Raw genomic sequence first — 24,422 nt, forward strand, 5'->3', positions numbered from 1 at the left:
TGGGTCCAGGTTAATAGAATTATTTCAGTGCTTTACACTCTACACTGTTTTTTACACTTTCCTTTTAAGGTGCTAAGTCGAAGAAATAGCTACATATGGTGGTATATGCCTGAGAGAAAATGCTAGCATTCAGAAGTCTGAGGCAGGAGAGCCAAGAGTTAGAGGTTATAGAAAGTTCCAGTCCAACTGGGCTGTACAGTGTAACCCTGTCTCAGAACAAAACAAAATCCTAGAGATAGCTAGACATGGTAATATAATCTTGTATTCCCAGCACTCAGGAGTTGGAGGCAGGAAAATCATGAGAGAGCAGCTAAATTCCATGTTAACTTAGGCTCTTCAACAAGAACCTTGTATCAAATAAAAAAAAAAAACACCTAGAACTTGCTTGGTGCTTAAATGGGCTTTTGGAGGGTTCTGTTTTCAGTGGGCAGTTTGTTTTGACTTACAGGTAATGTCAGAGTTCTAAAATTCAATTGTAGAAATAGTTTTACAACTCTGTAAATTTATAAAAGAAATCACTGAATTTTTTAGTGTGTAAATTACATATTAGTACAGTCTTTAGTGTGTGTCACAAATGAACAGTCCTGTGGGAAATAAATTTCTTACAGATGAATATTATAGTAGCTATACTCTCTTGTGTTTTTGTGGAGGTATTTTTGTGTGCTAGTCTTGGGTCTTGAACTCAGGGCTTAGGTGCTGTCTCTGGGCTTCTGTTGCTCAAGATTAGTGCTCTACAACTTGAACCACAACACCACCGTTGACTTTTTTTGGTAGTTTATTGTCTCACAGACTTTCCTGTCTGGGCTGGCTTTGAACTGGAATCCTCAGCTCTCAGCCTCCTGAGTAGCTAGGAAGACAGGCATGAGCCACCAGCACCCAGCATACTCTGTATTTTTAAATAGAAATTATCACCAAGATAATGAAGTTGGACAGAATATTCAAAAGAAATAAAATAATAAAATGGACCTTGTGGCACCTACTCATCACTAGAAAAGGGGAAAAAAACTGACATGTCTATCCCTACCAGTGATGCCTCTGCACTTCCTTTGCAAATGGAGACCAGTGACAAATATTCAGAAGAGAAAAACATTCCACCACAGGAAGAGATGGTTACAGTGACGTCCCCCAAAATGGTTCCTGTACTACCTCAAATAGGATCTACCCCTGATGTGATAATTGAAGAAATCATTGAAGAAAATGTAGAATGTGAGTGAAGATATAAAAGTGGGGGGATGTTTTTATCTGTAGTGGAAATAATTGGTAGCTTTGTTTTATGAACTTAAAAGAAACATACTGTAACAGTAATCTTATAGTAATTGTGCGCATTATGAATTAAAATCTGTTGATTCTATGACCTGCTTAACATTTATCAAAGTTAGGGTAATTATTAATTTTAATGTATTAGCTAACCTCTGTGGTACAAATTCAATATTTGGTTTAATTGGTGTATTTGATTTTATAAATGAGAGAGAAATGATTTACGAAAGCAGTTTCACTAATTCTTGAATTAAGGACAGCTCTTAAATCTTGGTTCTGATGAACTATCATGAATATAATATAACATTTACACATCACAGTTTGACAAGTTGTTGGTATTTTGCTGATTAACACAGGAGTGAGAAAATATGTATTTCTCTACTAACAGTCTACTTTAGAGTAATTTTTAACAGTTTTGTTTTGTGCAAAATGACTTTTCCTACCACTATTTGGGTTTGTGCTTGCTAGGCAAGCACTTTGCCACTTAATGTACATTTCCAGCTCTCAGAATGACATTTTGATTATAGAAACAAGACATAGCTTTTCTTTTTTTTATTGCTGATATTTCAGTAACCTAGGATAACCTATTGTACTTTGAACAAGGGGTCTTGCCTTTCTAATATTTTTCATCAACTCAAGTATAGCTTTTTAGAAACTAGTGTGTCACTGTCAACATTAACAAAACTAATATAGTTACCTTTATTTCTTCTTTTGATAAAGCATGCTTCACAGATGATTTTGTGGAGACTAATAACTATCTGAAAGATCCTCCTAAGAAAGAGTCACCTATTCCTATTGGACCCAAAGCAGGTACTGGAACAACAGTCTGAGCTCGATGGAGTATACTCTTTGTATGGTAACTTTTACCTACTTGTAAGTCAGTAGGCAAAAAGACATCTTAAATCTCCTCCCTTCTATATTTTTAATTTTTATTTTGTTATTGTTATTATCAAGGTGATGTACAAAAGTGTTACAGTTACCTAAGTCAGGTCATGAAAACATTTCTTTTTGAACAATGTCAACACTTCCCTTGCTCTCTCCCAGTTTTTCCACAAGTTGTATAGTTCATTTTCAACCTAGTGTAAAACCTCTTCCCTATTAATGTTGAGAGTTTTGACTCTGATATAATTATATCTGAATTTTATAATATTTCTCACAGCTTCAACTTGAGCTATACATATTTTACCCCATTTTCAGAATGGGTTGTATTCTTTATAGTCAATATTAACCAGTAGTTAAAATTATTCTGCCATATCTCTACTTGGCTTTATTCAACTCCATGCCTTTCATCTTTGTTCAAAAATTAAGTATATACCAAAATACTCTGAAACTTCTCCCCACCCTTTTCCTATTCTGTTCTATTTCTCCTATAGTTTTTTGCATATGCATATATGCATATATTATTTTTCTAACTGTAACAAAACCAATACATCATGCACTGTACATACTGCTTTAGGCAATCTTCCTTTAATATTGTACTTTGGAGAGACCCTTTCATACCAGTAGAAATACTTGCTCAGTTACTCCTGTGTAAAGAACAATTTCTGGCAATCGTAACTTTTCCCTGTTCCACATCCACCAAAACACTCTCTCTCTCTCTCTCTCTCTCTCTCTCTCTCTCTCTCTCTCTCTCTCTCTCTCTCTCTCTCTCTCTCTCCCCAAAAGCTGCTGAATACTAGGATTTTTCACTTTTGCACACCTCTCTAACCTGATACATGAGACGTGGGATTCAGAGTGGCTGTGAAGTGATAATGGTTCTATACATATGGTATAGATTGAGTTCGCTTTTGTGTCCTAGGATTTAATCATCACTGGGATTCTGAGTTCCAAATCTGTTCACAAATAAACTCTAAAGGTTTATAATAACATAGAATCACAGTATGTACTACAACATTAGAATCAACCACACGAACTGAGATTCCTTTTACAGAATATATTTTCAAGGGCTGGGGATATAGCCTAGTGGCAAGAGTGCCTGCCTCGGATACACGAGGCCCTAGGTTCGATTCCCCAGCACCACATATACAGAAAACGGCCAGAAGCGGCGCTGTGGCTCAAGTGGCAGAGTGCTAGCCTTGAGCGGGAAGAAGCCAGGGACAGTGCTCAGGCCCTGAGTCCAAGGCCCAGGACTGGCCAAAAAAAAAAAAAAAAAGAATATATTTTCAAGTCAAATTTCAGGTTACTAAAGAATTTATTGTTGCCAGGTATGAAACACTCCTGTAATCTGAGCACTCAGGATATTGAAGCAGAAGGATTACAAGCTCAAGACCAGTCTGTCATACATAGCGAATATGAGGGCAGTCTAGCCTTCAGTGAGTTCAGTGCCAGTGTGAGCTCTGTAGTGAGAACCTTTCAGGGAGAAAAGAAAAAAGCAAATAATTGAGCCTGATGCTGGTGGCTCACACCTGTAATCCTAGCTACTCAGGAGGCTGAGATCTGAAGATCACATTAAGCCAGCCCTGGCACAGAACATCTGTGAGACTCTTTTATCTCCAATTAACCACGGAAGAGTAGAAAGTGGAACTGTGGCTCAAGTGGTAGACTGCTAGCCTTGAACACAAAAGCTCAGGGAGGGCTGGGAATAGGGCCTGGTGGCAAGAGCACTTGCCTCCTACACATGAAGCTCTCGGTTTGATTCCCCAGCACCACATATACAGAAAACGGCCAGAAGGGGCACTGTGGCTCAGATGGCAGAGTGCTAGCCTTGAGCGGAAAGAAGCCAGGGACAGTGCCCAGGCCCTGAATCCAAGGCCCAGGACTGGCCAAAAAAAAAAAAAAAAAAAAGCTCAGGGATAGCACCCAGGTCTTGAGTTGAAGAACCAGCACACAGGGCTGGGGATATGGCCTAGTGGCAAGAGTGCTTGTCTCGTATACATGAGGCCCTGGGTTCAATTCCCCAGCACCACATATATAGAAAACGGCCAGAAGTGGTGCTGTGGCTCAAGTGGCAGAATGCTAGCCTTGAGCAAAAAGAAGCCAGGGACAATGCTCAGGCCCTGAGTCCAAGCCCCAGGACTGGCCAAAAATAAATAAATAAAATAAATAATTAATTAAATAATTTTTAAAAATTTTTTAATTAAAAAAAAAGAACCAGCACACACACAAATCACTGTTGAAAATGTCCTTGTGTACTGGAAATACAGCTCAGACTAGATCACTTGCCTAGCACTAGCTCAAAGGAGAGCATTTATCTAACATGCATGAGCCCTGATTTCTATCCTTAGCACTGCAAAAAATAAATTGCTTCTGACATTGGGAGCTCTCATAGTGCTTAAGTATTCTGGAATTTCATTGCCACAAGAAACTTACTTTAGAGACTATTACAATTGCTCACCTTTTGTGAATTATTTCCTAGATCATGTTTTAATAGTGTGGTTTAAATATTGATTCCTATCCAGGTTATCTAGTTTTTGTAAGCCATGTAATACACCCTTGCCACTTCTACGTTCGGAAGTATTCACACATAAAAGATGCAACAGTACTGGAAAAGAAGGTGAATCAAATCTGCAATACGAGTTTACACCTTGATCTTTCTGATACCTTGGAGCTAGGTAATAAACTATTACTCAAGTTAATTGTATCAAGTTTATTTAAATACTGTAATATTTGACCAATCACATAGACTTGCTGTAACATTTTTTCTTCAAATCAAGCATAAAAGTTATAGAATAATTTAACATTCATTAAATTATTTAGCTAATTATTAAAATTGAATGTTGGCACATTTTTAGAAGGATAAACACAAAATGTCCAATATGAATTAGAGTGAATTGTTTTTTAAATTACAAAACTTATCACAGGTTAGATAGACCCCACCCCTTGTCTCCAAAATGATTCATTCCTTTGTGTCACTCTAGTCTCTTGCTTTCCTCATGTATGTGTTGAACACTTTAGCGAAACTTGATAGTACCTGTTCCCAGGGCCCTTTGGAGTTGTCAACACCATCTGTTTTCATTCTCAGGATATGCAAATTTACCATGCCATGGGGTTTTTTAAAGAAGTATGGGGCTAGGAATATGGCCTCGTATACATGAAGCCCTGTGTTCGATTCCTCAGCACCACATATATAGAAAAAGCCGGAAGTGGCGCTGTAGCTCAAGTGGTAGAGTGCTAGCCTTGAGCAAAAAGAAGCCAGGGACAGTGCTCAGGCCCTGAGCTCAAGCCCTAGGACTGGCAAAAAGCAAAACAAAAAAAGTATTACCCTGGGGCTGGGGATATAGCCTAGTGGCAAGAGTGCCTGCCTCGGATACACGAGGCCCTAGGTTCCATTCCCCAGCACCACATATACAGAAAACGGCCAGAAGCGGCGCTGTGGCTCAAGTGGCAGAGTGCTAGCCTTGAGCGGGAAGAAGCCAGGGACAGTGCTCAGGCCCTGAGTCCAAGGCCCAGGACTGGCCAAAAAAAAAAAAAAAAAAAAAGTATTACCCTGCTACCATTTTTAAAAATTCTTACCCCAGAATCATTAAAAACTCAATATTTTTTAGTTTTATTATCCTTCTATATAATGTGATGAAGCTATGATTTATATATTAATGAAGTATTTTTCTGAATGCATATATATGTTAATAATGTATTGCCTGTTTATGATAGTAGTTTAAAGGAGTGGTTAACTCTTAGCTTACTTATGTAGCATTTCCAAATGTCAAAAAACTAGGATCTTCATAAACCTCTGGCAAAAATTTTAAAAGTTAAAACCTTTTTAGTTTCCTGTATGAAAGGATTGAAATATAATATTAAAAATATTATGGATGCTTCTCTAAAAATTAACATATACCCTAATGCATGCAGTTTAAGTTCAGAAACATTCTAAGCCAAACTTTCACTCATTGTTTTAAGATGCTAATGATAGTTGTTCATAAAATAATTATAACTGATTTAAATGTTTTTTTTTTAATTTGGAGAAATAAGTGACAATGAAAGAAAGATGATGGTGCTTTATGTGGAGAAGAGGTCCTTTATATTTGAAAAAATAAGAAATGGATTCAACAGACTTTACCAATTGCAAGAAAGAATGTAAAGTTAAGAGAATATTGGTTCCATAGAGCATGAAAACAAGAAGGGATGATTCTAATCAGAAAGCCATCCTGGGCTGAGGATATGGCCTAGTGGCAAGAGTGCCTGCCTCATATACATGAGGCCCTGGGTTCGATTCCCCAGCACCACATATACAGAAAATGGGCAGAAGTGGCGCTGTGGCTCAAGTGGCAGAGTGCTAGCCTTGAGCAAAAAGAAGCCAGGGACAGTGCTCAGGCCCTGAGTCCAAGCCCCAGGACTGGCAAAAAAAAAAAAAAGCCATCCAAATTCTCACTGTTTTTATATGTATGCTGGTCCTATGGCTTGAACTCAAGGCCTGGGCATTGTCTTTTGGCTTTTTTGTTCAAGGCTAGCCCTCTACCACTTGAGTCATGGCCCCACCACTTCCAGCTTTTTGGTTTTTTTGTTTTTGGGTGTTTTTTTTTTGTTTTTTTTGTAGTTTGGAGATGAGTATCACGGACTTACTTTTTTTTTTTTTTTTTTTTTTGCCAGTCCTGGGCCTTGAACTCAGGGCCTGAGCACTGTCCCTGGCTTCTTTTTGCTCAAGGCTAGCACTCTGCCACTTGAGCCACAGCGCCACTTCTGCCCATTTTCTATATATGTGGTGCTGGGGAATCGAACCCAGGGCTTCAGGTATACGAGGCAAGCGCTCTTGCCACTAGGCCATATTCCCAGCCCTATCACGGACTTTCTTAAAGCCTGGCTTAGCTTCAAACCATGATCCTCAGATCTTATCCTCCTGAGTAGCTAGGATTATATGAACAGTTCTCACTTTTTTCTTAACTTAAGCCAAGATCTGTAATGAGGAAGATGGCTCAAGATGGCAGATATGGAATAAAAATTCTGTCTTCCCTGTGGTGTATCTTCTCTTTCTCTGCCATATTTCTTTTCTAATAAACTCTTCTACCATCATATCTAAAAAAGGAAGGGCTGAAGGCCAAATGTGCTACTATATTTCATGAAAATTAAAAGGGCCTCCCAATGTGCATTTCATCCATTCTGCTTTTATTACATATAGAAGGGATTGTTCAGCATCCCTCTGTATTTAACCAGTGGTCAAGGATTACCAAATTTATCACCAATGAAAAGCTTAGTTAAGAGGAATAATTTCAAGATAACAAACGTTTTCTTGTTGCCTCTTAGAAGTACTGGAGCTACATTTGTAAATATAGCTTCTTGCCTCAGTTGGGATAGAAAAGGGGGATGTTCCCTTTTCTGCCATCATAGAACTCATGGTTGACAACCTTGTAGCAAAACTCAATATATCAAGGTAAAGGCATAATAAAGTTTAAGAAGACAAGTGGTAAGAGTCATTGTATGCATGTATAGAAATGTCACAATAAATCTTCATTGTACAGTTAATGTCTGCTAATGAAAGTCTTATCAAAAACTTTAGAGAGCGAACTTCAGAGAGAGCTTATCTCTGAACTTAAGGGAGAAGCAAGTGAAAGTGAGAGTTTGTTCTGAGAATATTTCTTCATCTCAGCATGGTCACTTAACATGATTTTCAATTTTGGGGGGCCCCAGCATTTCAATTCCCTATGTACTACCTCATTAGTGCCATGGCAAAAGTTAAATCATTGACAATTTATAGGAAGCTTTCACATTCAGGCCTTTTTGTGAACTTAAAAAACTTAGGGGCTTGGAATATGGCCTAGTGGCAAGAGTGCTTGCCTCGTAAACATGAAGCCTTGGGTTCGATTCCTCAGCACCACATATATAGAAAATGGCCAGAAGTGGCACTGTGGCTCAAGTGGTAGAATGCTAGCCTTGAGCAAAAAGAAGCCAGGGACAGTGCTCAGGCCCTGAGTCCAAGCCCCAGGACTGGCAAAAAAAAAAAAAAAAAGAGAGAGAGAGAGAGAGAGAGAAAATAAAGGCTGCTCAGGAGAGTGAGCAGCTGGTCCTGGAAACTGGTTGTCCCGAGGCCTCTTCTTTAATCTTTTTTCTCCTAATTAATTTGTAATCTACTTAGTCCCACCATAAGTTATTCCTCCTAGCACTAAGCCCTTAGTTTGTTTTCCCCTCTCTGAATGGTTAATTGGGCAATTCACATGCTACCTTTCATTTCTCTATTCCTACTTTCCTTTACTAAAGAAGAAAATTGTTTCTTATAATAAACTTAATCATATATATAACCAAAATGGTATGCTTGTGTGCTCATACACACTGTGTGTACATATATCTACAAGTCTTCAGTGTCCTAAATATAGTGTATTATAGAATTTTATTTGCCTTTCTTCCTTGTGACTCTTAATATCAAAACAGTCTTATTTAAAGACAGTTCGTGAAGCATAGTTCCTCACTGAGTAGCAACTGTGTTCTGTGTGCTTTTATCTCCTCAGGTAGCTTATAAATTTTTGTGTAACCATTATAATAGTATCTTAAAATGTTACAGCATTGGTACTGTTTCACCAGTGAAAACATTTAAGACTTAGTTGGAGAGCTATACTATATGTTTTGTAAATTAAACATTATTAGATGTCTGTCTTCATAAACATTGATAATGATTTGTCTCCCACATTATTTAGGTGCAAGAATATTTGTCAACAGTATTGAAAATGGAATGTGGTGTCGAGGAACTATCACTGAATTAATTCCAATAAAAAGTAAAAATACTAGAAAACCTTGTAGTCCAACCAAGTTCTCAGTTCATGAAGTTGCACTAATACAAATATTCATGGTAGATTTTGGAAATTCTGAAGTCCTAATTGTCAGAGGGTATGATCCTTTGTAATTATTATGTCTTCCTGGCATGTGTACAAACATTTGGGAAGTGGGAAAGTAAAGAAAGGAGAAAATTAGAAAAGATTGAAAAGTAACTTGTCATTCCTCTAAGACATACACTTAATTTTAATGGAGCACTCCAAATAAGGAAATAAATAAGGAAAATACTGTTATTGATATATATTATAAAATGAGAAGCTTGGAAAAGAACTTTTTCAGAGCGTGTACTAATTAATGTAGAGTTGCCTTTTGAATAAATTATTACAGATAGTGTGACTGGATAAAAATTTTGATCATTTCACTATAATTCTTTTAAGAATTTTAAAAGTGCTATTGGGAATGTGGCTTAGTGGTAGAGTGCTTGCCTAGCATGCATGAAGCCCTGGGTTCGATACCTCTTATCTATTAGATAAACAGAAAAAGCTGGAAGTGAAGCTGTGGCTCAAGTGGTAGAGTGCTAGCCTTGAGCAAAATAAGCTCAGGGACAGTGCCTAGGCCCTGAGTTCAAGCCCCAGGACTGGTTAAAAAAAAATTTTTTTTAAGAATTTTTAAAGTGGCATACTGTTCCTAGATATTCAAAAAAGTTTTTCTACATCTTCTAAGAAATTGAGACAGGGCTGGGCACCAGTGGCTTATACTTATAATCCTAGCTACTCAGGAGGCTGAGATCTGAGAATTGCAGTTCAAAGGCCGCCCAAGCAGGAAAGTCCATGAGACTTTTATCTTCAATTAACCATCAGAAAACCAGAAGTGGTGCTCTGGCTCCCAAGTGGTAGAGCACTAGCCTTGAGCTGAAGAGCTCAGGGCAGTGGCCCAGGCCCTGACTGCAAGCCCCATGGCTGATTAAAAAACAAAACAAAACAAAACAGAAAAGACTGAGGCACTAGTGGCTCACACAACCCTAGCTATTCAGGAGGCTGAGATCTGAGAATCACACTTTGAAGCTATCCAGGAAAAGAAGGTCCGTGAGACTCTTATCTCCAAGTAATCATCAAACGACCAGAAGTAGAGATATGGTTCAAGTGGTAGAGTGTCAGCCTAGAGCAGAAAAACAGAGACAGAGATCAGGACCTGAGTTCAAGTCCTAGTACCAGCACAAAGAAAGAAAAAACTGAAATGGTTCTGTAGTTAAAAAAAAAAAGAGGGCTGGGAATATGGCCTAGTGGCAAGAGTGCTTGACTCGTATACATGAAGCCCTGGGTTCGAGTCCCCAGCACCACATATATAGAAAATGGCCAGAAGTGGTGCTGTGGTTCAAGTGGCAGCGTGCGTGCTAGCCTTGAGCAAAGAGAAGCCAGGGACAGTGCTCAGGCCCTGAGTCCAAGGTCAAGGACTGGCAAAAAAAAAAGAAAAGAAAAAGTATTGTCTATAACTTTATTTAATGGTCACAGTTAGTCTTTAAACTGAATGAGTATATGAGTATATGAATGTTCAAATGCATCTGAGATTTTATTCTTTAAGGAACTAAATTAAGCCTAGGTAATAATGAACTTGGCATGTAATTTTCTAGATAATTTAAATTATCCTTAGAGATGATGTCTTCTAAAGACAAAAATGAATTCCAAAGGTTGAAGCATTATTTTCAACAAATAATATTTGAATTTTTTCCTAGAGTTGGTGATACTTCTATGAGACCAGAACACGTTACTGCACAGCATGTTACAGTAAATGATTTGTGTCTGGCTCTAAGGAAATACGAGCTGTATAATGAAGAGCTGTGGAAAGACATCCCACCCTTAGCCCACGCATGCTCCTTGAAAGATATTGTTCCACATAATTCAGTAAGTGAGGCAAATTTTTTTCTTCTACAGAGGCTACAGATTCAAATTTAGCCATGTACTTACAGTAAGATTTTTGAATAAGGTTAAATGGACCAGTTATCTTGATAAATACAGTTTGTACATGAATGATTGATACCAATAACAAGTAAACTACTATATTTTGGAGTCAATTATGTAGACTATGGTGTAGTGGGTATATAGTGGTTATTTCTAAACATGATTTCCTATTTCCATGACATTTTGTTCATTCTTTGTTGCCTGTATTACATTTTACTTTGAATGTCGGTGCCTGGAGAAAAACTAAACTCCTTGGAAACTAGACTTGCACATAACAATGTACACTATCACCATGAAGTCTGTGAAAGCAGGAGTGTGTGTCTATCTTCGCTCCTCCTCGGATTCCCAGCACTCAGCAGATTCTAACCCTCACAATAACCATTTAAAGCATATTTGAGATAAGGAAGAAATGATTAAAAAAAAAAAGTAAAAGATCAGAAAAAATAGCATTGATGTTTTCCTCAAGACAGTGACATTGTTAGTTTCTTTTTTTTTTTTTTCTGAAACAAAGTCTCACTGTGTAGCTGTGGTTGGTCTGGACCTTTCTGTGTAGAGAAGGCTGTCTCAAACTCAGGCTCCTCTTCCCTCAGCCTCCCTACTAGTGGGATTATAATTGTGTGTCACAAGACCTCACTTGTTTTTTCTGTTTTTTGTTCTTAAGGAATTTGCGAGTTCGATCATTGAAATTTTCTTTAAATATACATTTAAATGCTTAAAGATCAACTTAAAACTTTTTTCCATTGGGTGATAAAAGTAGCATATACATCATACAGTGCTAGTAGGGAAGCTAGATTAACTGATGATTATGAATATTGTGCTATAAACTTACTGTTACGGGCTGGGAATATGGCCTAGTGGCAAGAGAGCTTGCCTCGTATACATGAAGCCCTGGGTTCAATTCCCCAGCACTACATATATGGAAAACGGCCAGAAGTGGCGCTGTGGCTCAAGTGGCAGGCTGCTACCCTTGAGCAAAAGGAAGCTAGGGACAGTGCTCAGGCCCTGAGTCCAAGGCCCAGGACTAGCAAAAAAAAAAAAACAAAAAAACCAACTTACTGTTACTTTTTGAATTTTCATCAGCTATGAAAACATCCTAGTGTAATATTTTAAAATATGGGATCTGAGCAAGGAGGCAAGTTTATTTGTTTTGTTTTTTGCCAGTCCTGGGGCTTGAACTCCGGGCCTGAGCACTGTCCCTGGCTTCTTTTTGCTCAAGGCTAGTACTCTACCACTTGAGCTACAGCGCCACTTCAGGCTTTTTCTGGATATGTGGTTCTGAGGAATCGAGCTTAGGACTTCATGTATACAAGGCAAGCACTTTACCATTAGGCCATATTCCCAGCCCCACCAATCCCTGCTTCTTAAGGAATTGGATTAGTTTGATGTCTTTGCTCTAAGGAGCAGACTAGTTAGTATATCCAAACTCGTATTATGAGAGCTAATTATAATTACTCATAAATTCGGAATTTTACTTCTTTTCCAGGATGAAGGCTGGGAAGAGGAAGCAAAAGTAGAATTTTTGAAAATGGTAAATAATAAAGCTGTTTTAATGAAAGTTTTTAGAGAAGAGGATAATGTGCTTATTGTAGATCTACAGAAACCGCCAACAAATAAAATAAGCAGTGATATGCCTATATCTCTTAGAGATGCATTGGTTTTTATGGAACTAGCAAGGTAAGTAACTTGTTGGAATTTAACATTTTTCAATGTTATAGTTAAAAATAGAAATTGCAGGTTTTACCTTTAAAAACCATGGACTCTGAAGTAAACCTCAACATACCCTTAGAGGGTAACAATATTACAAACAGGATTTCTAGGTCTAGCTGTGAACATTTCACTTAATTTGATTTGAAAGGAGAGATAATTTAAGGTATCTTAAAATAGAAAATATGATTAGGTATTGAGCATTTTTTTATACTCTTGATACATTCACCAGCATCTCCCTTAGAGTTAGAGTTAAGAGTTTAACTGTTCCACATTTAAATTACAACCTTTAGAATGCTATCATGGTCACTGATCTGTAATGCGCGACATTAATTAATGTCAGAAATACTTGGTTTCCATTTCATTCATTTCTGAGGAGTAAAAAGTAAGATGACATAAGTTACCAGAGAGGTAATGGGAGATGCGAACTTTCAGTTGTGGGTGATTACATGACTAGAAACAACCCAAGTAGGACTCAGTCTGCAAAAATAAAAGTAATGTCCAAGACTAGAAAAGCTCACAGAGACTCCTTGGCTGGCCTGACCATATATCATAGACCACAGATATCAATGCAGTCAATCCAGTTAAAGTAGAAACAATACTTTCAGTTCAGGCATGTCTTGACACTAGTTAGAAGGCTAATTACTGAGTTCTTGTTTTGGTTTGATAATTAGAAACAATACCAAGAAATGCAATAAGGTAGAAGTTGAAACAGAGCATTTAGTAAATGAATCAGTACATGTAGAATCTCTTTTCTTCAGATCAAGTACTAAGAGAACAGGGACTTGAAGAAAATGGCTTTTGGTTTTTTTGTTTGTTTGTTAAATTTTATTGTCAAACTGAGGTACAGAGAGGTTACACTTTCATATGTTAGGCATTGGATACATTTCTTGTACTGTTTGTTACCTCCTCCCTCATTCCCCCCTCCCCCTTTCCCTCCCCCACGAGTTGTTCAGTTCATTTAAACCAAACAGTTTTGCAAGTATTGCTTTTGTAGTGGTTTGTCTTTTTTTACCCTGTGTCTCTCGATTTTAGTATTCCCTTTCTATTTCCTAGTTCTAATACCAGTATACAGTTTCCAATGTACTCAGATAAGATACAGAGATAGTGCAGGTACACCACAGGAAGGGGTTACAAGAGGATCATCAATAATAGAAGCTATGGTTTCACATGGCATGGCATGAAAGTAATCACATGGCATGAAAGTAATTACAACAGTGATATGACAGTTGTTTCCATAACATGGAGTTCATTTCACTTAGCATCATCTTATGTGTTCATAAGGGCTATTGGGCTCTTGTGATCCTCTGCTGTGACTATTCTAAACCTGTGATAATTATTCCCTATGAGGGAGACCATAGAGTCCATATTTCTTTGGGTCTGGCTCACTTCACTTAGTATAATTTTTTCCAAGTCCTTCCATTTCCTTACGAATGGGGCAATGTCATTTTTTCTGATAGAGGCATAACATTCCATTGTGTATATGTACCACATTTTCCTGATCCATTCGTCTACTGAGGGGCATCTGGGTTGGTTCCAAAGTCTAGCTATGACAAATTGTGCTGCGATGAACATTGTTGTGCTGGTGGCTTTAGTGTGTTTTTGTTTGTGGTCTTTTGGGTAGATGCTCAAAAGTGGGGCTGCTGGGTCATAGGGGAGCTCTATGTTTAGCCTTCTGAGGAATTTCCATACTGCTTTCCAGAGTGGCTGAACCAGTTTACATTCTCACCAACAATGAAGTAGGGTTCCCTTTTGGCCACATCCCCTTCAACATTTGTTATTGTTAGTTTTCTTGATATAAGACATTCTTACTGGGGTGAGATGGAATCTCAGTGTTGTTTTGATTTGCATTTCTTTTATGGCCAGTGATGTAGAGCACTTTTTCATATGTCTCTTGAAATGGCTTTTGTTTATTATGCTTTTAATTAGGTTTAGGTCTCAATCACCAGGAAGTCATGATGAAAAAAATATGGCTTTACCCTATCACCCACCTATCTTGCCTAAAGAAATGACAGATGTTTCTGTTATGGTTTGTCATATAAATAATCCTGCAGATTTCTATCTCCAGTTGGTGAGTATATAATGTTCCTTTAAAATTAAAAAAAAATTTAAGTAGTAATGTATAATGAGAATGAATGCCCATTGTGAATATTAACTTGAGCAAATAAACCACTGTTAGGTTTCTACACATTTAAACATCTTAGGAACTGCAACTTTAAACCAGAAGTTCATAGGATTCATAGCAAATTGAAAGAATTCTTCATGCTTTAAGTTAATGAAATGATGGAGGGAAAGAACAATGAATGATAATGTACAAACGTTCTTGCTAACCTTCTGAAACCTAGAAACTAGGAAATTCACTATCCCATAGCTTTTTTTTCTCAAGGCTGGTACTCTACCATTTGAGAGCTATAGCACTACTTCCAGCTTTTTGCTGGTGAATTAGAGAATCTTATAGACTTTCCTGCCCAGGCTGACTATAAACTGCAATTCTCAAATCGCAGCTTCTCAAGTAGTTAGGACTAAAGGTGTGAGCTACTGGAGCCTGGCTCTGGTTTCCTTTTATCCTAACTTTTAGCAAGCTGTTTCTTAGTTACACCTTACTTTGAAGACCCTTTCAGACCATATCCAAACTACTGTGTCACCCATAAACTCTTGCCCCTATGCATCTAAAGTTCATACTACCTTCTGTAGCTTTCACTGCCTGTTTCCTACCATTTTCTCCACCTATGTTCTAAATTAACATGAATCAAAAATGAGCATCTTGCATCAGCCCTGCAGATAGCCTCCTAGACAAGTTCTAATAAAAGTATTCAGTAATTTGCATATTAGGTAAGTTCTGTCTGGTTCTAGAAAGGGAATGAAGAACCTGACTGCCAATACTCAAGACCAAGACCAATGCTCACTTTGGCAGCACATATACTAAAATTGGAGTGATTCAGAGTAGATTAGCATGGCACCTGCGCAAGGATGACACGCACATTTGTGAAGCCTTGAATACTTTTGTTGAATGGGGAAAAAAAGACCAAAGCCATTGATATTCTCAGGGAGGCCAAGCAAGGGCAAGTAGAAAATCTGTCAGTTAAAAGACATATTATTGCTGTGCACCAGTGGCTCATATCTGTAATTCCAGCTACACAGAAGGCTGAAATCTGAGGACTGTGGTTTAAAGTCAGCCGGGGCAGAAAAGTCCATGAGACTTTTATCTCCAATTAACCACCAAAACTGGCTAGAAGTGGAGCTATAACTCAAGTAGTTGAGTGCTAACCTTGAGCAAAAAGCCTCAGAGATAGTACCTAGACCCTGAGTTCAAGCTCCAGACTTAACACGCGTGCACGCATGCACACACATACACAGATTAAGTTCTCTTGACTGGACTTAATTGTCATAAACTTTTGACTGCTTTTCTAGAACTTTCATGAAGTTAGTTCAGACAAATTCTGTGTTTGAAAAAATTTGGAAGCTCCCTAATCTGCTATTTTGGTATCGTTTCTATGCTGATTTTTTAAATGTTGCCTTTGATTATTAATGGAAGGATATTAAAAGCTACATGGATATAAAATTTTAGAAAGTTAAGTTTTAAAACAATTTATGAAATAAGAAAACATATATAGCACAGGTATGGTGGTGCCCACATATTACTTGGGAGGTGGAGGCAGGAGAATGGCAAATTGAAGGCCAGCCGAGGAAGTAAGACCATATTTCAAAGATAAAATACACAGAAAAAGAACTGGGGCACTGCTCAAGTAGCTGAGTATTTGCCTAGCACTATAGGTTCCTGGTTCAATCCCCAGTATACCACAAAGAAGTTGTAGGTAGAAGAAGGAGAAATATAGAAATTTAGAATATTTCTATTTATCCAGAAAAGAGAATGCTGCTTCATTTTCCCCATTTGAATTAGAGTTTACATGTATATATACATATGTTATATGTTCTTTATATATTAGTTATTTATATTATTTATATATGTTATACATTATATATTAGTTACATATGTAAATATATACATATACACAAGTATGTATGTATATTTTTTTTAATTGGTTGTGGGGCTTGAACTCAGGGCTTGGGTGCTGTCCCAGAGCCTTTTTTGCTCAAGATAACACTCTACCACTTGAGTAACAGCTTTACTTCTGGTTTTTCTGGAGATTAATTGGAGATAAGAGTCTCACCGACTTTCCAGCTCAGGCTGGCTTTGAACCACAGTCATCAGATCTCAGTTTCCTGAGTAGGATTACAGGCGTGAGCCACTGATGCCTGGCAAGTTTAATGTGTTTTTTAACTTTAATGTTTTTTAACCTTAACGATATGTATTTGGAGAACTAATTAAACACACTTGACTTGAGGGGGTTACTATAGGAACTGTAGAAAGAATATTTTAAGACAACCCCATCTAACCAAGAATTTAGGAATTTAACAAACTCTATTATAGGTTTAAGAAAGAATCTGTTAGATGAATGATGGAGAAGAAATTGGACATGAATGATTGATAAGAAATTGGACATTCTTCTCATTTCAAGGGAGCCAAACATGAATTAGTTGATGATCATAAGGCAAAAAACACATAACCATACAAGAGAAGTCAAAATAATCACCCCAGCCATTAGATGAATTTTAACACATGAAAAATGAGTTCACCAGACTGACGAAGTAGGCTCTCATCTGTAATCCTAGTTATAAGGGAGATAGAAATTAGGAGTATCGGGCTGGGGATATGGCCTAGTGGCAAAAGTGCTTGCCTCGTATACATGAGGCCCTGGGTTCAATTCCCCAGCACCACATACAGAAAATGGCCAGAAGTGGCCCTGTGGCTCAAGTGGCAGAGTGCTAGCCTTGAGCAAAAAGAAGCCAGGGGGGGCTGGGGATATAGCCTAGTGGCAAGAGTGCCTGCCTCGGATACACGAGGCCCTAGGTTCGATTCCCCAGCACCACATATACAGAAAACGGCCAGAAGCGGCGCTGTGGCTCAAGTGGCAGAGTGCTAGCCTTGAGTGGGAAGAAGCCAGGGACAGTGCTCAGGCCCTGAGTCCAAGGCCCAGGACTGGCCAAAAAAAAAAAAAGAAGCCAGGGACAGTGCTCAGGCCCTGAGTCCAAGCCCCAGGACTGGCCAAAAAAAAAAAAAGAAAAGAAAGAAATTAGGAGTATCACAATTCAAGGCTTGTTCCTTAACCAATGAAAAGCTGATGGTGTCTACCTGTGATCCCAGCCATGTGGGAGACATTAATAGAATTGTGGTCCAGGCCAGCCAGAGCCAAGTGCAAGACCCTACAGAATAACTAAAAGCAAAAAGAGCTAGAAGCATGGCTCAAGTGGTAGATTACTTACCTAGCAAGCATTAGACATGGAGTTCAAACCCTAGCTCTGGGGGGAAGAAAAAAGTCATAAAATATTACATCTGATTTGCTACAACTTGTATGCTCTATAATATAGTTTAGCCAAAAAGGTTTGTCATATATTCATCAAACCTTCTTGGATATAATATTTATCTTTGGGACATTCAGTAGATAGAAAGCTCCTGTTCAAGGGAAGAAATAAGCTAAATAACAGCATAATGATAACCACATAAATTCAGAAGGTGACACATTCTGCCTCAAAATATTTGACAGCTCTTCAACACTACAATGTTTTAAAAAGAGAATTGTGCTAGCTTATGAAAGACCTAAAAAGCAAACAGCCAGAAACAATGTGTTATCTTCTGTTTAGGAAAAAATTAATTATGCTCTAAAAGTACTATTGAACAGTTAAACAGGAAGAGTAACAGTTGATAGGAAAATGTTTATTAAATTGTATGTATAATCCAGTTTTGATTAAAAACAAGTTTAAAGGTCCAGTATATGTATAAATGTATACAGAAAAGGTAGGTAAACACTAAGTTATCTAATAGAATGTGATTTTATTTCCCATTTTTCATATGCAAATTGTATGCTACTTATTCAATTAAATATTTTAATTATTTAGCATAAATAATAAATTAATGTCAGTTTTGATGTTTCTTTATGAGAAGTGTCTATATGTTTATCATTTAAATTTTAACATTCTATAAAATTAAATGCTTTCTTTCTTAGGTAGAGAATTTCGATTTTTTATTTCTATTAAAGACAATTGAGGAATTCTATAAAGATGAAGATGGGGAAAGTCTGGAAATTCTTTGTCCAGTTCAAGATCAAGCCTGTGTAGCTAAATTTGAAGATGGAGTTTGGTACCGAGCGAAAGTTACTGGTAGGAAAGTACATCTTATTTTCACAGGAAATGTTATGCTTCAAAACTAGTACTTTTTAGTTGATAAAAATTAAACTTTGGAGCCAGAGATGTGGCTTAGTGGGAGAGTGCTTGCCTAGCATGCATGAAGCCCTGGGTTCCATTCCTCAGCACCACATAAAGAGAAAAAGCTGGAAGTGGTTCCGTGGCTCAAGTGGTAGAGTGCTAGCCTTGAGCAGAAAGAAGCCAGGGACAGTGCTCAGGCTCTGAGTCCAAGCCCCAGAACTGGTAAAAATAAATAAACTTTGCAAACAGTATTATTTGATTTTACCATTTACTATATCTTTGTTTAGAAAGGTTGCCATAATATTGGGAGGTCAGTCTTTGGCTTCTAATATTAATCATTGGGAATCTGTCTAGAACACTGATAAGTGGTATCGAGCAGTAAAGTAACCACTCACTTCATAATGTCTGTCCATTGCAACTTTTAGCTTCTAAAGGTTCACATTGACAATATAATCTTGTGTCTTCTCAACTTTCCCTTTTTGATTTGCTATTCCTTTTTCCTGGGAATTATTTTCTTTGCTAGTTTTTTCAATATATTTCTCTACAATTCTCATATCCTCAAGTCAATGAATGGAATTTAATACCTAAAATAATAAAAAATAAAAAATGGGATTGGAACCAGATGATTCATGAAAATGAAGGTACTTGCTAAGATACTTGGCTAAGAGCACAATAATTCTTTGTAGTTTCAGAAGTTGGATATACTATAGGCAACTTAGTCTTTTGTATTATGTTTTGCTAATGGTTTTTCACCAATAAAATTTAAGTTGAGACTTGGTCTTCAATGCCACAGTACTGGCAGAGTAGCCTAGTGAGGAGGTTTGGGTCATGGGAGTAGAACTTACACGAATGTATTAATGCCTTTCTTGCAAGAGTGAGCTCAAGAAGGACTGGATTGTTTCGTTACCAAGAGAGTGGATTGTAAAAAGTCAGGGGTTTTCCTCATTTTGCTTTTGTACATTCTACTTTCCCTTTGTCTTTCCATAAATAAAGCCAAGAAGATACTGGTGCCACAAGCTCTAGAATCTTGAGCCAGAATAAACGTTTCCTTTGTAACCTACCCAGTTTCAGGTATTTTGTCATAGCAACAGGAAGTAGACTAACTCATGTAGTCTTATATGCTTTGTAGTTTGTATATATGTGCCATTTTTGAGAAGAATGAGGTTAGTTTAGCTTGACACTTTAAAATGCTTTCTCATTTTTAAAGTAATATAAAATCCTTACTATTAACTTCTAATATATAAAAATCTGTATTTATGCCCAAACTATTTAGTCTTCCAACCTAAGTTTTCTAGCCCTTACTGATTTTTAGCCCTTTCTAGTCATTTCTGATTTTTAATTTAGCTAGCAGTTCAGTCTTAAACTAGCTAAATATTTTAAAAATAGAGTTCTTATAAACATCTTGGACTGTTTGTGCAAAGACTGAGTAATGTTTAAAAAATAAGGAATTATTTCTCACAGTTTTGAACATTGTAAGTCCTAGATCAAAACCCTGGCTGATGAGCCTCACCTCTCCAACCTAAGACATTGCCTTTTTGCTCTATCTGCCAGGTCAAGAAATACTATGTCCTTAAATGGCAGAAAGCTAAAGGGTTTAAGAAAAAGATCAAACTTTCCTCCCTCAGCATACACTTAGGACAGAGCACTCAGGAAACAGTCACTTCCCAAGGCCACATCTCATCACAGGCTACATTGAGAACTAAGTTTTAGCATGAATTTTGAAAGGGACAGAAATACTAGTAATCAAGATACTTGTGTGTAGGTATACATGTATATGTACATGTGTATATGTGTGTACATATAAGCTGTGTGTGTGTGTGTGTGTGTGTGTGTGTGTGTGTGTGTGTGTGTAGCCCACCCTGGGGCTTGAACTGAAGGCCTGAATGCTGTCCCTGAGCTTTTTCACTCAAGGATAGTGCTTTACCACTTGAGCCACAGCTCCACTTCCAGCTTTTGGTATTATGTGAAGACAAGAATCTCATGGACTTTCCTGCCCAGGCTGGGTTTGAACCACCAACTTCAGATCCCAGCATCCTAAGTAGCTAGGAGTAAGGCAGAAACCCCCAACCCCCAGTGTACATTTTGATAAATTTGTCCTAAATATAGAACAAATCAGATCATTTTTCATGACACTGAAAGACTTTTCAGCTACTTTTAAATGGAAATTGTTGCCTTCAAAGCATTTTTTGATGAACAATATGAAATCTAATATCTTTGAAGAGTAACTTTCGGGAAGGTATAGTTTGTATGGTGACAGTGAGGGTGGAAATGGAACTGCATTTGTCACTCAGTTCATTTTCCTGCATTTTCTATAGCCCTGCTGAACTCAGTCTTCAAGATCGTATTTGGTAGCTTATTTTTTATTTTTTAATGTCTGCTTAATTTAAAAGCTGAATAGTGCTAAAAGATATTAATATGCCACTCCTACCCTCAAATCTAGTTACTTTCCATTCTTGTAGCTGTTTATTAGATTGTTTATTTTTCTTTGTTTACTTATGTTAATTCCTTATAATCTCTAATACTTCAGTCCCTGCTCCAGTTTTACATAATTGCTGTTTTCTTGGTATTCTGTAAGTCTTAGATCTCTCTATAACTATTTCTTTCTCTCTCCCTTTGCCAATCTTGTGTCACAATTTCACTTAAATCCATATTCTATGTAAATATTTTCAGGACTACATCTGAAAATATACTTTAATTCTGACAATAATTATGCCTATTGTCATTTGTCTCTTTTACTTGGTAGTTACATTTTCCTGTTACTTCAAAACAACTTCCCACATGATCAATGTTTATTTGTTTATACCATTGAAACAGTCTTCTATTTTTTTAGACTGATTAGCCTCTAGTTTTACTACAAAGCTGTTATTCTGGAAACTTCTTTGGGGGACAGTGCACATTGCTCTGTATTGGACCTCTTGTTTTCTAGACACCAGTTTCACAACTTGGCTACTCCTTTATTTTGGCTACCACCTACCAGTAGTTTTCCTCAGGAAAAAAATAAGGGGAAGGAAAATTTGAGACTTCTCATGGCTGTTGGTTCTGTTCTCACATGTTACTAATAATTTGGGTGAATAATAATAATATGTTTGTTAAATTCCATCCCATGCCCATTATTTTGTTTGCTTACAATTACATCTCCAATATCTTGAACAAGGGTAAGAATCTAACAGCATTGGAAGAATTGAAATAATTCCTTTTACCTGGCGTTTCCAATGGGGGAATGAACATATGTGGCCTCAGTCCTGTGATAACATGTCTTCTCAGTTATATTCACAGGTACACCCTACCATAAGGTCTAAGGTGTATGAATGAAGTGTCCTTTTGAGTATCAGTTCTGTGCCACCAGCTTCTGCATGCCAATAGAAAAATTCTATCTCATTTCTCATATTGAAATGATAGATTGTCATTTACTATACTAGTCTTTAAATTTGAAATGATAGTAACATGTTCCATAACATATTGTTGATAGGTGTGTGGTGAGAGAATAAAGTCAATCAGTCATACATTTTGAGTGATTACAAAAAGGTAAGTGTTTAAAACATAGAAAGACTAGAGGTTTATGAATTTGTGATTTCTAATTGTACAATTTTTAAAGGATTGCCTGGACATCGGGAAGTTGAAGTTAAATATGTGGACTTCGGGAATACTGCAAAAATAACAGTTAGAGAGATGCGTAAAATAAAGGATGAGTTTTTGAATACTCCAGAGAAGGTAATCTACTTGTTATGAGTTCTATAAATATGAAAATACTTTCAGAAGTCCTTTTATTTTTCTCCATGGAAGTGATTCTGTTAGCCATTGTTTTTGTAAATAGTTTCTGATACAAGGTCAGTATCACTACAGTCCCTAGGTAAGAAGCATTATATGGAGGCTCCGGGAATTGCAGCTCAGTGGTACAGTGCTTGCCTAACATGTATGATCCCAAGCTCTGCAGTAATAAGTATATGGGGCAAATAAATATTAATTATAAATATTTTATATGCTTATCTCTGTCTAAGTAGTTCCTGGTCTGCAACTTTCAGTATATCATTTTGAGATATATAATGTGGTAAGGGTTTCAGTTTCATGATATGCTGATTGAGAAAAAGTTCATTTCAAAAGTACTATACTGTTAATTTAAGTATATTTAATATAAATCTGCAATAGAAAGAGAAGTGTGGGAGGATTTGTTAAAAGCTTGGACTGCTGATCTCTGTGAAGTAGAATGCCTGAAGTAGAATAAGAAGGAGGCTTGTTTCTAATTTATATTTTTCCTACATTAAATTGTATATGATTGCATAAAAATAGTCCTATAACTCTGCTTTTCTCACTTCTTTCGAACTCTACATAATGTTTCTGTTTAGTATATGAATGTGCAATAATTCAACAAATAATTTAATTCCAATCATTTATAAAGTACTTTCTTATAAAAAGCCATCACACATTTGATTATTTCTAAATGCAAACACAAAGATTAATTTGTGCTTGGGGAGCTTGTATCCAGGGCTGAGGATCAAACCCCAAGGCCTCAAGTATGCTTGGCAAGTGGTCTGCCACTGAGCTCTGTGAAGATTACTTTTCTACACTTATCTAGTACTTTGATTCTAAAAAGCTTGAATCTACATTTACTTAATGGTGGGATTTTGTTTGACACAGGCAATTAAATGTAAGCTGGCATACATTGAGCCATATAAAAGAACATCACAGTGGTCCAAAAAAGCTAAAGAAAAATTTGAAGAAAAGACTCAAGATAAATTCATGACGTGCTCAGTTATTAGTAAGTTATTTCCATTTTACTATATACTTACCTATAGTTTTAAAATAAGGTTGACACTATAGCAGTTGTCATGTCTTAAGAATAAATTTTGGGCTGGGAATGTGGCCTAGTGGTAGAGTGCTTGCCTAGCATACATGAAGCCCTGGGTTCAATTCCTTAGCACCACATATACAGAAAAGGCTGGATGTGGCACTGTGGCTCAAGTGGTAGAGTGCTTCCCTTGAGCAAAAAGAAGCCAGGGACAATGCTCAGGCCCTGAGTTCAAGTCCCAGGACTGGCAAAAAAAAAAAAAAGAATACATTTTAATGTGCTGTAAGTCATAGTAATAAGAGGTACCATTTGTTGAGATGAGAAACAATGGGACTGTATCTTTAGCTCTGGAATATATATACATATATATATACCATATATATATATATATATATATATATATGGTAGTATGCACCTGTTGTGTCAGCTCTTGAAAGGCTAGGACAAGAGGGTCATTTGAGCCCAGTAGTTTGAGTCTAGCCTGGATAACATAGGAGAATCACTTCAAAAAACAAAGATTAAGTCACTTTTGACAGTGCCCTTTGAGCCCAAAAGCCAGATATTAGCTTCATTTATTTGTGTGCTAAAGCTCTGTCTCTGTCCATGTCATATTAATGCTAAGGTTTAATTTCCAGGGAAGTGGAACATGACTGAGAAATAGGTTTTGTTTCTTGATGGAGGTTTTCTTTTTTTTTTTCCTTTTTTTTTCCGTGCTTTGGGTTTTTGTTTCTCTTAAGCAACTCCAACTATAGGTCATCAGCATATTTTTACAACAGAACAGATCCACAATCCTGGCTGCCCACTAGCCCACAATT

At 37.2% G+C, this 24,422-nt stretch overlaps 1 protein-coding gene and 1 non-coding gene across 2 annotated transcripts in view; both read left to right on the forward strand.

Moving 5' to 3' along the window:
- The window catches only part of Rnf17 (ring finger protein 17), an 85,500-nt gene that overhangs the window by 27,617 nt on the left and 33,461 nt on the right, over positions 1–24,422 (forward strand). The window contains 11 exon segments of the mRNA XM_048340844.1: positions 903–967; positions 970–1,206; positions 3,564–3,578; positions 4,665–4,808; positions 8,820–9,009; positions 10,628–10,796; positions 12,337–12,527; positions 14,487–14,628; positions 18,623–18,776; positions 22,417–22,532; positions 23,457–23,577. Of these exon segments, the coding sequence (XP_048196801.1) occupies positions 903–967; positions 970–1,206; positions 3,564–3,578; positions 4,665–4,808; positions 8,820–9,009; positions 10,628–10,796; positions 12,337–12,527; positions 14,487–14,628; positions 18,623–18,776; positions 22,417–22,532; positions 23,457–23,577 (1,544 nt within the window).
- Positions 15,456–15,562, forward strand: LOC125349747. The gene has a single exon (XR_007210565.1). It is a non-coding gene; the product is annotated as a U6 spliceosomal RNA (small nuclear RNA).

Source organism: Perognathus longimembris, chromosome 3, assembly GCF_023159225.1.
Source record: "Perognathus longimembris pacificus isolate PPM17 chromosome 3, ASM2315922v1, whole genome shotgun sequence".
NCBI lineage: Eukaryota > Metazoa > Chordata > Mammalia > Rodentia > Heteromyidae > Perognathus > Perognathus longimembris.